This window comes from Pteronotus mesoamericanus, unplaced genomic scaffold (assembly GCF_021234165.1).
Source record: "Pteronotus mesoamericanus isolate MK-2021 breed Mesoamerican mustached bat unplaced genomic scaffold, CSHL_Meso_final contig_68, whole genome shotgun sequence".
NCBI classification, from domain to species: Eukaryota; Metazoa; Chordata; class Mammalia; order Chiroptera; family Mormoopidae; genus Pteronotus; species Pteronotus mesoamericanus.
In genome coordinates this window covers 7,420,546-7,436,598 of record NW_026555234.1, presented here as the reverse complement: position 1 = coordinate 7,436,598, position 16,053 = coordinate 7,420,546, and the positions used below count along the sequence as shown (strand labels likewise).

The following is a 16,053-nucleotide window of genomic DNA, read 5'->3' as shown; positions in this document are numbered from 1 at the left end:
ATTCCATCAACCTGGCTAACAGTGACCCCCACTAGAGATCTTCAGGGACACAGCCACACCCAACCTACAGGCCCACCCAAGGTGTTTTTCCTTATGAATAGCTAGTCTTGGTTCATGCTGAACAACTTCCTAAATCCTCTCAAACAAGCAACAGCTGGCCTCAGTGAGCCTCTGGACTGGCACTAGCAGCAGCCTAGAGTCACAGCTTGGCTTCACCTGTGAATCTCCAAGCCTAGCAGAAGTAGTAGCCATCTCAGATTGCTTTATAGCTCAGGCAGGGAGGCCCCCAGCCAAAACACTGGCATGGGCTTCTTGCCCTGTACCACCTGGGAAACTCCAGGGCCAACGCACCCAGTGGACTGCTACAGATGTTGGAGCACCACCACCCTGCCCCTGCACAGCTGATGCTCCACAGAGCGAGGAGATTGGTGGTCAGTGGTCACAGCCGATCCTTGCAGCTGACTGGCCTGGGTATATTCCCTCCCACTGATCTGCCAACAGCAACCAAGGCTCAACTACAAGAGGAGGTTGTACTCAGCCCACACAAAGGGTGCTACTTGAGTACTCTGCTTGGGTGATTGGGGAGGCTGTGCCACTGGACCCTATAGGACACTTACTACATTAGGCCACACTCCCAAGACAGGGAATCATAGCAGTTCTACATAATACATAGAAACAAACACGGGGAGGCTGCCAAAAGGAACAAAGAAACATGGCCCAATTGAAATAAAGGACAGATCAAAATTCCAGAAAAAGAAATAAACAAAATGGAGATAAGCAATTTATCAGATACAGAGTTCAAAAACGCTGGTTATAGGATGCTCAAGGAACTTAGCAAGGACCTCAGCAGCATAAAAAAGATCCAACCAGAAACAAAGGATACACTAATTGAAGTGAAACAACAATACAGTGAAACAACAATAGAGCGGATGAAGATGAGAATCAAATCAATGATTTAGAGTGTAAGGAAACAAAAAACAACCAATCAGAACAATTAAGAACCCCCCCCCCCACCACCAAAAAAATGAGGATAGGATAAGCAGCCTCTGCTTATACAGGGACAACTTCAAGAGGTCCAACATTCTCATCATAGGGATGCCAGAAGAGAAAGGACAAAAAACTGGAAATCTGTTTGAAAAAATAATGAAAGAAAACTTCCCTAACTTGGTGAAGGAAATAGACATGCAAGCCCAGGAAGCACACAGAGTCCCAAACAAGATGGATACAAGAGGACCACTCCAAGATACATCATAATTAAAATGCCAAAGGTTAAAGATAAAGAGAGAATCTTAAAAGCAAGAAGAGAAAAAAATATTAGTTGCCACAGGGCAGTTCCTATAAGACTGTCAGCTGATTTCTCAAAAGAAACTTTGCAGGCTAAAAGGTGTTGGCAAGAAATACTCAAAGTCATGAAAAGCAGGGACCTATAGCCAAGATTGCTCTACCAAGCAAAGCTATTATTTAGAATCAAAGGGCAGATAAAGAGCTTCCCAGACAAGAAAAAACTAAAGGAGTTCATCATCACCAAAACATTAATATATAAAATGTTAAGGGGACTTATTTAAGAAAAAGAAAGTGATCAAAACTATGAATAATAAAATGACAAAAATACATATGTATTAGCAATTGAATCTAAAAACAAACCAAGCAAACAAGAAGAACAGAGACAGAATCATGGATACGGAGTACGTTTTGATGGTTGTCAGATTGGAGACGGGTATAAAGGAATGGGTGAAGAGGTGAGGGGATTAAGAAGTACAAATCAGTAGTTACAGAATAGCCATGGGAATGTAAAGTACAGTATAGGAAGGAGAGTAGCCCAAGAACTTATACACATGACCCACGGACATGAACAATGGTGGAGGGATTGTCTGAGGGCATAGGGGGGTGCTGCGTAGAGGGGAGCAAAGGGGGAAAAATTAGAACTGTAATAACATAATCAATAAAATATAATTAAAAAAAGAAAAGATGACACTTTAGACAGAAAAAGTACTGAAACATTTAAGTCTTTAAAATTATTATCAAATCATTATAGAGAAAGCATAGCAAGTCTGGACTTGATATGTATTACCAGCCTCTACAAATTACATTGTTAATTTTTATAGAAAGAAGTAGTCATGCTCAATTTAAAAAAAAAATAAAACACAGAGTAATTGATATTGTGTCTTTTGCTCATATGTAATTGATTCTCTAGCAAATATTAATAATAAAAACCATTACCTTTTGGTGGAAAATAGGACTTGCTTTCTGCTTTATGAGGCCAGTCTACTACCAAAGGTCCAAATCTTCTGAAGCTAGCAGTTATTTCATCTTAAGAAAGTACAATAATATTAGAGATTACAGTAGCATTAGAGATTAGTTTTAATGATTCATTCTAAAAATCCTGTATTTATAAGTTCAAGATCCAATATTTAAAAGTACCAAATAGCCTAAGTTACAATATAAACACTGAAAAAACACATTTAATATCCTTATTAACACTGTACATAAAAACAGTTTTGTCCAAATAAATTCATTTTTAAGTAGCACACTGGCCAGAATAATCAATTCAGTATGACTTTTAAAATTTTATATAAAATTACATGGATAATAATTAATTTATAGTACAACAAAACATAAATGTCACTGGCCTGAAAAACATGCTAACATGCTAAATTAAATAGAGATCCACTATTGCTTGATAAGATCGTGTAGAACAAAAAAGAATGCAAAAGCAACATGTGAAACTCTGTAATACTCATAAACTTATATGAGCATCTGGCACATGCCAGGTTGTTTCACTGAAACACATACAGGTCAAATCCAATATATGTTCTAGGTAATTTCATCCCATCGGAACCTTATTATACTGATTAATATGCAGAATAATCTATCAGTTTATTGAATCATTGACTCATCTATTAGTTGTCAAAGAGAATAGCAGATTTTCCACAAAAAATATGTTCTATACTTAAAAATATAAATGGAATATCACCTAGGGTATGAAAATCTTATTTATGAAAAAAATGCCCACAGTAGCAATATGCATTATAACATAAAGAAATCAACTTTAAAAGCCCAACTTATCAACTTACCTTCATCAATATCTGGAGGAAGACCGCCAACAAAAACTTTTCGAGAGAAGCGTTCTATTCGTTCTCCATTTTGATGAGCTGGGTAACATGTGGGTGAATTTAAAACACCAACCTGATCATTATGACCGTCATCTAGCAAGCCATCATCGATTGGAAAGAGGGAAGAACGACCTAAAATATAAGAACAAATATGACTTGAACCTCAGATCTTAGAAAATGATAAATTAAAGCATAAATAGAGTTATGACAAATTCAATGGCTTAATAAATGAAGGTGATATATGCATAAGAGAAGGTAGGGAAAATAAATCTATTAGAGAAATAGAGTGGACAGGCCAGAAAAGCACTTTGAGGTTAGTCAGAGTACTCAGTCAGCCTTGAATGCCAGGATAAAGGAGACATTTTATTTAGCAAGTAAAGAAAATAACAATACAGGGGTTCAAGCAAGGTACTAACTTTTTCTTGTACTTTAAGAAGACTTATCTTAGCAAGTCTGGTTAAGATGAGCGGAAGTGAGCAGATCAGAAGTCCTTCAAAAGATCCAGGAAGGACGGATGGCAGGGGTGACTTCAGCAGGAAAAAAAATATTGTAGATGGGAAACAAAATAGAGAAAAGTAGTGGAAAGAAAGAACTGAAAGGAGATTTTAGAACATGAATGGTAAGAATCACTAACTAAATATAAGGACAGTGAAGACCAGAAACCAGTATAAGTGATATGTTTTAGGTATGTGAAGTTTCATGAGCAAATAGGATGTTCAAAAGTAAATATATGAAGGTTGCAAATGGAGAAAGGAAATCAGTCAGCTAGGAGTGAGGACCCCACCCCCCAAAAAAAACTCCCTGGAATTTATTTATAAAAAATTGGGTATTTATTCTTACATGTTGAAACTTCAGTCACCTTCAAAGCACTCTCCATTTGATGCAAATACCTATCAAGACTTTTCTTTCCTCTGCTCAAGACAGCTTTCGAACTTGTCAATTTTGATGCCTTTTAGTACTTTTGCCATGTTTTTTTCACCTTACTTCTACATCAGCAAAATGTTTCTCTTTGAAGACTTTTTTCATCCAGGAAACAAAAAAAAAAAGGGAACTGGGGGGAGATCAGGTGAATAGGGAGGGTGGGGCATGGGACTCATGCCGTTTTCATCACAAACTGCTGAACGATCAGCCTGGCGTGGGCAGGTGCATTGTAACTCACCCATCAGGAAAAGGGCAAACATGTTGAAAGAGTCTTCAGAAAAATTCACTGAAGTGGAGCACAGCCTCTCACAACACCACCAGCTGGTACAGCTAATACAGATGGGTTCCTGGAACACTAGCCTAGCTGGGGGAGCCTGTACTCCAAGGGGCCCAGCCTCCAGAAGGTAATTCTGATTCTTTGGGTCTCCCCTAAAGGGAGTCAACTCAATAGAGGTTGATTGTTTAAGGTTCTTGGCAATATCACAGAAGAAAACACTCCAGAGAAAAATGATGACAGTTTTTCAGAAAACGTACAAAAAATAAATAGAATATTCAAGGAGAGAGAAAAAGGAGTGCTAAGAAAAGTAAGAGGAAAGCTAAAATATTATTGTGATAGAGTGCCAATGAAAAATAATGCAATAAAATAAAAAAAGCAATGAAGTAACAATGTGAGATGTTAAGATAATGATTTTTAAAAATGACAACAGTGTTTGAGAACATGCATGATCAGTTTTAATAAACTTGGGTGGAAGTCACAATGCATGTAGAGCTTTCTAAAGTGCAGATATCAGAAGATGATTCTTTAGAAGTTTATTAGAAAAGGAAAAAAAATAAGAATGTAGACAGGTTGTTTTTTGTCAAGATGGAGTGAAAGATTTTGTTTTTGGATGCAGAGACAATGTATATAATAAATAAATGGCATTTGCCTTAATATATACAAAGTAATAAGTATTCAACATAAATATCATTATCATCTTGAAAAATATGACACATAATGATGCAAGTGATGTAAACAAAGACAGTCTGAAATGTGTCAGCCTGCATAGAGCTGGGGTTGGGGCGACAAAGAAGGGGTTACGTGTTTGTGAACTATAGCTAGATAGATGTTGGAAATAATAATTTGAAGTTTATAAGACATAAAAACAAGGAAAAAATTCATACTGAGAATAAGAAACAAGAATTATTCCACACATTCAAACTTAATTTTAATAAGTTATTCTGGAAGATACTCATGTGTACTTAGTAGCTTCGTAACTGTTAACTTCCCCAATTCCTTTGCTATCACAAATAAGGACTATTTGTGATCAAAGGAAAGAAAGCTCTTCAAAATGAAACTATTTTACTTAAACTGAACCTCATCAAGATCTATTAAAAACAATATTAATTGTGAGTAACTGGTTCATAATAAGTAATTCTATATCTAAAAAAGAAATAATATGAGGTAGAAAAGCAACATACATCCTAATTTTTGATTTAAAAAATGACAGATCCCAATTTTACAGTTATTTCAGATATGCTAACACTTTGGAAACTTTTTCACTTTAAAGTGTCCTAACATACATCCAAATTTAGCAGTCCCATAAATACAATAAAGTCTTTCTAACAGATACTTATCATGAGAAAAAATGCAGATTATAAATATTTAGGGACCATGAATGCAGTGACTAAGGAAATTGCTATATAAGCAATGTCAGATACAGAGTTGGCTCAAAACGACAAACGTTTTTATTAACTATAATATTGTAAATATAATTATAACTCCATTTACAATTATTCCATATTACTAAGTATAATAATGTTCTAACTATAATAAGTAAAATATTATAGTTAGCAAAATAGCAAATATCTATAATCTGTTAACTAAAGTTCAGCTGAACAAAGGACATAATAAAAATATTAAGAACATATCATATGCTAGCCATACTAACAATAATCTTCATTGCTAAAAAATAATGATCACCTTCTTTTAAGACATAAAAGCTATATAGTTATTTAAAAGAGAAGTTAACTGAGTAAATGCCACCAACAAAAATATTACTTTTTACCTTGCCAATTATCCTTTCTATATAACCCAAGTTAACTTGATTATAAGAGGGGAACCACTAAATAATTATGTTTTCCATGTACAGTATACTTTAAGTATACATTCTAAGAATTATACACATATATGTTTAATGCAAGAAAATGACTTGGCAATAAAGGTAAAATTATATGTGCTGAGAGTAGTAGAATTTGATTAAAATCTGATTTGGACTAGAATATTTACAATAGTTTTCAGCCAAAATTTAATTACCTTTCTTCTTTTTTGCTCCAAAAGGATGTATTTTTAGGTTCTTACACCCCAAAAGAGTGAAACTGAATTATAATACAAACACAATACAAAATTTGTGGGATGTAGCAAAAGCTATATACTTAGAGGGAAATTTCCATATTTAGAGGAAAATTTATAGTTTAAAATGCGTATTAGACAATGAGAAATGTTTGAAATAAATAATCCTAGCTTATGCCATAAAAAGACAGAAAAAGAATAGCAAGTTAAAAACATAAAGTAGGATAAATAAAAAAGACCATAAAACAATGACATAAAAAAACAGACTAAGAGAAAGATAATCAATAAAGCTAAACGTTGGCTCATTGAAAACTACAAAATTGATGTATCTCTAAGTTCACCAAGAAGGAAAGAAAACTCAAATCACCAATACTAGGTATGAAAAAGAGGGCTTCAATCAACATAGAATCTACAAGCATTAAGAGGCTAAAATGGGAATATTATAAATAACTTTATACTAATAAATGCAACAACTAGAGGAAATAAACAAACTGCTTAAACAAATAACCTTTAAAAATTGGCACAAGAATACACACATACACACACACACAATACATAGAACTAAATAGATACAGAACTGAATAAATATAGAACTGAAGAATTTTATAAAATTGCTGTTCTTTGTTCTTTAAAAGTCTCGTTCATTCACCAGTAAAGCCATCTAGACCTGAAGATTTCTTTGTGGAAAGTTTGTTTTTAAGTTATAGATTTTATATTTTTAATAAATGTAGAACCACTCCTACACATGCGTGTAAACACGCCTAACAAACACACAAGTGAAAGGCAAATCAAAGTTTTGCAATAAGAAAAGGTACAATTAGAAAAAATCAGAATGTAATGAGATTAGTTGTAACTAAGATTACAATGAGATTCTAACTCTGTGGTGATTATGCTAATATACCTGAATATGCTTGACTCTGCATATTTTAACCTTATTCTAGAAGCCCAGTAAAGACACTTCCCAACATAACAACGGGGAGAAGCAGGAGAGAAAAAGTAAACATATGCACAAATTAGTCAATTTATAGCTTGAAGCTAAGTATTGTTCTTTGATCTCAATGTGTCATCCTGTTCTTTTATTTACTGAAAGTTGTTCTAAAAATAAAGGCACAAAACATATTAATTAAGCATAAATAGGAATATTCTTTCCATTTTATAAGACCCAGCAGTCCTTCTATTAGGGTACATAATCCTCCAGAGTGATATTTATTTAATATGCAAGGATATACAAAAAAATCTACCAAAGCAGAATAGGTCCAGGACTGACCTCTGTCGAACATCACCGGTTTAATCAAACAGAATCGCTGCTGATGCATGCTTCTCCAAATAACTTAGAATGAAACTATAAGGTACACTTAGTACTATAAAATATTTTGACCCAGTAATAGGTTTGTCCTTTTCTCACACAGAATGAATAAGGTATGTAAACTAAATAGAAAAGGGGAAATGAGTAAAAAGTAGTAAGAGAATCAGTTTACTTCTTGACATTTCTGTGTTATTGGTTTGGTATGTTCTTTAAAAATGTCTTATTATTTATGGTCAAAATATTTTCACATTCCAATAAAGTCTCTCAACAGCTATTTCCAGTGGTTATACTTTTCATTTGATCACATGAAAATCAAAATTTTAAAAGCAGAGTCCTAATATTCAGGGTATCAACTAAAAAATTATTAATGCCACATATCTTGAGAGGAAAGTAAGTGTGACAGCTGTTAGTTCTGTCCCAAAGAAGGTCTACTTTAAAACCACGTGAGAGTCTCCCTTCTTCCAATACCGGGAGGCAGCTCTGATCAGAGGAAATCTTTATGGCTTCCAGAGGACAGAGATATATAAGAGTAGTAGCAAGTTCCTATCTAGTATTATAATCATAGTCTATAATTATAGAACTGATAGGAAAGAAGATAAATAATGTGACTTTCTGTTAACTTCCTCCTAAGAACTTCCTAGATCATGACATATACACTGGAGTATCTCAAATTAGATTAAACATAAATTGCTAAGGTTAATAGATGAAAAGTGCATATGAAAAATCCTAAATTGCTCTGTAGTTTTTCAGGAGTTCCTTAAAATAACAGTTTGGTAAGTGGGTTTTTTTCCCCCCAAGAGAATTGAGGATCCACATTAAAACAGCACAGTGAAATGAGATAGTCCATAGATCTGAAAATAGATCCTAAAATTCTAAATTTTCCCTCTCTTTTTTCAGTTGCTAATAACAATCTTTAGAAAGTTTTTAGTTTTCTATAGGTCTAACTTTTTAGTTTGGAAACTAAAAGATCAAGAAATTCAGTCAAGCATTTCAGGCAATGTAAAATATAAAGCTGAAAATACTACTTAAGAATACAAAATACCAGTTTCTGCCTTCAGTGGTGGCGAATGCTTTTGTTTTCAAAGTACATGCGCACTCAACTAGATAAAAACAAACTAAAGCACTAGCACAGACATGTAATATTTATCAAAAGTCACTATTGTCATTGTCTATCCTCCACGGCTCAAGGGAGATTTTAGGGGTCAAGGAAAACATCTTCTATTTAGTTTGGCACTTATAACAACTATATAAATATCATGATGATCACTCATTTAAGAATAGTAGCATAAAGTTACTTTTGCTTCTTCTCATACCATTGACTTTTCTTCCTCTCAAATTTTGCACATAAAAAAAAAGAGGCAAAGTTTAAGTCACAGAAGATGTCAGCTGTCCTAGAAAGTTTAATTATTCAGCAATCACACAGCCCTAGCTTTTTTCTTAAAATAAGAAGAATCTTGAGGGAAAGACTATGTGAAGAAGAGAGGGGGAGGAGGGAGAGCGAGAGAGTGACAGAGCGAGAGAGCGAGAGAGCGAGAGAGAGAGAGAGAGAGAGAGAAAGTGAGTTAGAGAAGGGGAGACGAGGAGGGAAAGGATTATAATTTTAGAAAACAGAAACATTAGCAACATGATTTCTAGATATCAGTGTTAATTTGTTATTTTCAACTTGGTCAAACATAAAACTAATAAACTAGATATGTAAATTACATATGATAGATAAGACAATCAGGGATTTAGAGAGTAATCATATTGCATGTTCTTTCACTAATATTTATTAAACATATTTCTTTAGCAAACTGTAAATGACAGCTTTATTTTAAAACGTATAAAATAAATTTAAAAATAGTTAAAATCTGGACAGTTTAAAAAGGAAAATTTTATTAAATAACCATATTAGTATGAAATGTTCTTTAAAGGTTAAGAGATTTAGAATTCAAAAATTTGACAAGTACTCAAATCAAAATACAATTCTGTGAGTTTTCAGACATTTCATAAGTGATCTGTGATAATTAATATAACATTGATCAGTAAAATCCAATTAGAAACAATTATACCATAGCAAACAGAAATGAATTACCTCGTCTTCTCCCATAACTCCTTGCTGCATGTAAACAAAGGACAAATTGTAAAATGTCAGAACTAAAAATAAGCCCACATATACAAATATTTTTGATATGAAAAGCTATGTGGGCATCTGGAAATTAGTGCTACTTTGTTTACAGAGCTATAATAATGTTAATATACGACATCTGCATGGTATTTTACCATTTACAGAGCACATTTATTACATATATCATCTGAACTGTATAAAAACTGTGAAATTAACAGGAAATATACAATTTATTCTCATTCATGTTAAAATTCATGAATATTTGTTTCATCAGATCAAGATAGGAATATGTAACATTTTACACTTAAATAGTATCACAAATAATTTTTCCAATGAATGGGAACAACTTGAATTGAATCCTTATTTTCTACTTATTATAATGTGATACAGCATATATAGTCTAACAAATAGTTACTCAGATCCAATTCTCATCATACCAAACCATGCATGGAAACAGCACTGGAAGACACAGTAAAGGAATCAGTCCATATTCAGACTTGTTTAGAAGAAATTATTAATGGTAATACTATAGCTAATAATTCTTTCTATTCTTTTAGTACATTTTATAACATCTAAATTATGTCTCTACCTTTGGGATAATAGGGATTGGGATATGAATTATTAGCATCATCATAGAACAATAGGTATGTTAAATACTGTAAAAGTATCAAGCAGTAAGGCTAATTTTAATCTGTTATTAGCAGTTTATATAATTTCTTATGAAGAAAAGATACTGCAATTTATTTTCATTAAGAAACTACCAGTTTGATAAAATTCAAAACTTGTTTTTAAGTAACTTCTCCCCCAAAATCTGAATATACAATGAGTACTTATACCCTGGAATTACTATAAAGAACCAAGGTAGTAAACCAAAAATGATTGTTAAATTTCACGTCTTATATCATGTTTATAGTGTGTTAGGCCTGGGAAAAATGGATATTGAATAAATTGCAAATCAAAATGTGTATTAAAAGTTGTCAGAAATGTCTCCAGAAAAAAAATGAAACTTAAAGATCAAAAGAAAACATTTCATTTCTTTAAATACAGTCTACTTTGAATTTTTAAAAATATATTTTAAATTTTATACTAAGACTTTAATAATAAATGTGTCCACAAGTTGATAATATAGCATTAGTTCCCCTATAATAAAAAAGGGGATAAACAAACTAGTCAACTCTCTTAGTCATTTACAGTTCAAGAAGTAAAAAAAAATAAGGCTTAATCAGAATCTTTTATAGAAAATAACTTCATTTGCTACCTGCCAATCTGCCATTCTACTGTCTTTATTTAGCTGTCTATATAATTTACAGCAGACTTAACCTATCCATGAGTGTTAATTATCTCAAAGCTCTACAGATTTACCTGACCTATGTAGCTTGACTATATGTACACAAATGTATGTTTTATGTGTGTATATATAGTTACATATATACAATTACATATGTGTGTGTGTACTGGGTGGGGCAAAAGTAGGTTTACAGTTGGGTACATGAAACTCAATTTATTCTTGTGTTATTATTTTCCATACAAACAACTGTAAACCTACTTTTGTCCCACTCTCTGGATTTAATTTACACAGAGCTTACCTACCTATATATTAGTTTAGGGTGAGGATAGAGGTGGATGTGTCATTTAGAATTTTATTCTCTAGGTCTTCTGAAACTTACAAAGGTCTTAAAAAATAAGGTCTCAAAGAGATGGGACATCAAATGTGGAAAATCAGACAAATAAAATAGGAATTTTAATAAAGTTATCAAAAGCAGACTATAAAAGAGTGAATTCCTTTAAGTCTTTAATGCTGTATTAGGCCTGGATATGATCAATAGACCCCAACACACTTCACAGCACAATCTCAGGAATTGGGCTTCCTGCTTATGCCTAGGCATGGTCTAATCATATTAATCCAGTATAAATTTGCTTTGGGGCATCTCGTTCATGGCTGTAGAGGGCCAAACATTTATAAAGCAAATAAACTATTCTCATCAAATTTAAAGTCAAATTACGAATTAGGATGAAGTCATAATGTCGCACATAATTCTTACCCTGAGAAAATTAATAACACCATAACCACTTTATGTTCCTAGAGGTTTTGTTCTTAGCTAAGGCTACTCAACACTAAAATAGTAAAAATAAATACAAATGTTCACAGCATCTTAGATTTCCATCTCATTCCTAGGCAGGAACACAATTATTTAGAAAATTTCTCCAACTATCTCATACCTGAGGAATTTTAGAATCCTATGAAGAGCTATTCCACTTTTTTTTTGACAACTCTCAGATTCCAAGTTTCTACATTACCAAAAATAGAACTGACTGCAGATGGAGCTAAACCATGTGAAACATTTCCTATTCCCTGTCATGGAAATAACCAATCTGTCGCCATCAAACTAAACAATGATGGGTGTATACTTACTTTCCTACAAACGTTTCTCTGTGAATTTCTGGGATATGTTCTGCTATGTCTTTATCAGTAATCATTAAATTACTGTTCATTATGTTTTTAAAAAGTCTTCTTTAAACAGTATGCCCCTCCAAGCTCATTCAGAATATGATTTAGAAGAAGAAGTGAATAATTTTTGTGTTAAAAACTGTATTTAAAACACAAAATTTCTGGTATATATATTTTACAAAACATTATAAAAATACCTCATACAAAAGTGAGGAACTGGCTATTTAACATACATGTGTAAGTATATATATGTGTGTATGCATATGTATGTTAAAATGTATATTATATATATTTATATATATCTTTTCTTTTATGACGATAATAAGAAGGCTATGAGAAATGCCTGAAGACCTTTTCTATACAAGTGGCTTTACAATTTGGTCCTGGGTTACCAATATTATTATTAGGTTCTAACACATAGCTACAAAAAATAAAAATTCTAACATTCTCTTTAGGGTCTTTTTTGCCCATATGTACTGGCTCTCAGCTCAGCTGTGGTACCTGAATTACTGCAGCTGGAGGAAGTGACAGATAAACATACCAAATCAGCTGGAAATGCTTAGAGGTTAAAGTTATCTTGGTGTGAAACTAAAGAAATTCTTATTTCTTACTCTAAAACCTTGAGCCAAAACCCAGGAGAGAAATGTGCCATCTCTCCTGCCCTTCACTCCCATCATAATCCTTTTCAAGATCCAAAATAAATCTCATCTACTCCACTCACTTCCATCAGCATAAAAAAAGAACTGACTGCATACTCAAGTTTCCTATGGTCATGACTTAATATAGTATATTTAGAGTTTCTGCCTTCAGAAATAGAATTTCATTTCTGAGTAAATTTTCTTAATTAAAAGATACACATAACTTCTTCCCTTACAAAAGCACACAAAGCTCTTGATTACAAACATGGCTGCATGTGGTTAATAACTGCAAATTTAAATTTCAAACTAGGTTGCTAATACCATCCTCCCATACTTCCGCTTTATCTGTTCTCCTTTTGAAAACCATATGTACTAATAAAAATACTATTTTTATTGAAAGGGGGGACAAAGGGGAAAACATTATCCAAATAGAAACAAACACTTGAATGATACAGCTTTTTGCATTGTTTCATACTACTATGAAAAACAGTATTTCTGCTTTGTTTTGTAATTCTTTTACTACTGAAAATAAAAAGTGTAAGATTTATACACTTATAGAAATATAAAACATTCAAGCTGTCATTCTAACTTCAGATAGTAATCAACCTTTGACTTTCAGACAATCTACCCATTCCACTATAATGTTAACTTTTCTAAAATGCCTTGGTATGTTAAAGTTGGACTCTTTTATAACATTTGAGTTACTCAACAATGGCAGTCTCCCTTGATTTCCACTTGATTTGATAGATATGGTCTACTCAGAAGTAGGAGCTACTTGCAATTTTATTTCTTTGACATTTTTTGTTGTAACAATTTTTAAAAAATTGATAAACAACTTCATGAATCATATGGGTATGGGATTATACCTCCTTTTCTATCTCTGAGTTAACACAGGCTCAGAGTTAAAGATTTGCCAGAGATACACTTCATAGTTTTACCTAGACCAACTTCCTGACCTTTATCTCATACCCTGTTTATCCCTTACTTAAAGGAATATTTAAAAGTTTAACCATAATGCTAATTAACTAGGAAGATAGGATCTTAAAACCTTTATAAAATTTGCCTATTTGCATAACAATTATACTACTACTTACATATTTTTTTTAATTAAATGAACACAAGCCTAGTACCACTGTAACATTACAGATTTCTGCCAGTACTATATTTTCTATAGAATGACCTTAAATTGTAATAGTCATGCATTTATTTTAATGTGTACTTGTGTGCCAACAAAAGTCATTTTCAGTAACACAGGGCCAAGCACACTATACTTAGGAAACTGCCTGAGTCATTTTGCTTTTATTGACCCCAAATTTGTCCCTATATAAGCTTCTTCCAAATGGTTCTGGTTTGGCTTTCTGCAATAATATAAAACAAGCCTTCTTTGTTCACTACATGTAATGCCCTTTACATGATTGAAAATATCAGTTATGTTTTCTCTAATTTTATATTATCCAAAGTAAACAGACCCAACTCCTGTATCTATTCACAGGACATGATTTTTACTCTTTCAAAGTGATTTTTGTCACTGTTCATCATGACCCTCTGTCATAGCTAACTTTTACTTCCAGGAATTGTTCCAGATATATACTTAACATGAATGAGTGCATTCACCTCTCCCAACAATCCCCCAAGGGCAGGCAGCATGCTCTCTCTCTGACATACAGCTGAGTCGAAGTGAAGTTAGGTAAGCCGCCCAAGTCACACAGCTACAAAGTGCAAACCTGAGTTTAAACTCAGAGAAGATGACTTCGGAGTCTGTGATACCAACCCCTCTGCACTATTGTTAAATTACCACACAAAATATTCTAGTGTATTATCAAATACTGATTTTTAAAGTCAGTAATATCAGCTATGCTTATGGTTAAAGAATACAACTTTATTTAATCAATTGCCTAATAGTGAGTTAAATCTATGACATACTAAAAATGTAATAATTTAAGAAGCAGGTCTATGTATGAAGGTGCTACAATTTCTTTAATTAAGTCAATAATATTTAATAGTAATTTTACTATAAGTAGAGAGGCTTATTATTAACATCACTTAATTTCCACATTTCTCAGGGAGACAATGTATTAAGAATATAATTGAATTACAAGCAGCTAAAAAGTAATTCAAAAAAATTTTCCCCTTACTCCTTAGTGCCCTTTGCCTACTTCTCTCTTTAATAAACTTTAAACTGTGGAGGTCTACAAAAAAATAATTAAATCTTTAATATTCAAATACTACTTTATTCTATAAATATACCCAATTTTGATTCTTGCTTCCGCTCTTAACCAGTAATCTCAAATGAGCAAAAGAAGTGTTTTCTTTTGGTCCAATTGTCTCTACTGACCTAAACACATTTTAATGTCCTGGTTTTATGAACTTTTATCTCCCCAGTTCCTTACTGAAAAAGTTCAGAATCCCCAGGATGGCTTACTGTATTGAGTATGTATCATGGCCCTAAAGTGGCAGACTAGGAAGATTGCTCACATGATAAAAAAGATTTGTCCACAATATTCAGCTTTTTCCTGAAATAAAATATGCTTGCGTCTACTATGTGATGTAACATTTTCAATCTAATATCTAGATTACTTATAAGGGATTCAAGCAACTGATGAAATCAATAAGTTTAGTTATGTTTAGTGTAATCAAAAGTATAAGTTGTAAAAAAAGTACTATTTTGGCAACTAAGTTCTTTGCTCATATATAACTGACATATTCTAATGTGATTACAATATATTTCTAAATTATCCTCGTTTATTATGCATTTAACAATCTAAGAATATCTGTGAATGATCTAAGAGATTATCTCAGATGGATTTTTCCTTCTGATAAATTTTAATAGAATTTTCAACTGAATTGCTATGTTTTAGAAGTTAAAACATAAGTGAATCATCTTTATCAAAAGAAAAGTATTTAAAGAAGTATGGATCAATAGACCAATAATTTATTGTAACCTAAAGCTATCATTATTTTATAATTCAAGCCATGAGAATATGAAAAGTTATGATTTATTTTCACTTTTGCAAACTCACTTCAAACAATATAATTTTTAGTCATAGAAATTTAGAGGTCAGAAACCAGCTACTCAAATAATTTTTTTTTTTAAAATTTTGTGGTAGGAAAACAGTTGAATAAAGTCCTGGAATGTAATTTCTAGTAGCTTTCTGGTCAAGGTCTATGCAAACACCGTGATTCACTTGGC

At 32.6% G+C, this 16,053-nt stretch overlaps 1 protein-coding gene across 6 annotated transcripts in view; it reads right to left on the bottom strand.

The window, feature by feature from the left end:
• The window catches only part of CPEB2 (cytoplasmic polyadenylation element binding protein 2), a 59,200-nt gene that overhangs the window by 16,322 nt on the left and 26,825 nt on the right, over positions 1 to 16,053 (bottom strand). For 3 of the 6 annotated variants that reach the window (XM_054581946.1, XM_054581944.1, XM_054581947.1), the window contains 3 exons: positions 9,744 to 9,767; positions 3,075 to 3,245; positions 2,221 to 2,310 (listed from right to left, as the gene is read on the bottom strand). In XM_054581946.1, the coding sequence (XP_054437921.1) occupies positions 2,221 to 2,310; positions 3,075 to 3,245; positions 9,744 to 9,767 (285 nt within the window). The remainder of the gene's footprint in view (positions 1 to 2,220; positions 2,311 to 3,074; positions 3,246 to 9,743; positions 9,768 to 16,053) is intronic. The other 3 variants (XM_054581948.1, XM_054581945.1, XM_054581949.1) reach the window with 1 other exon arrangement.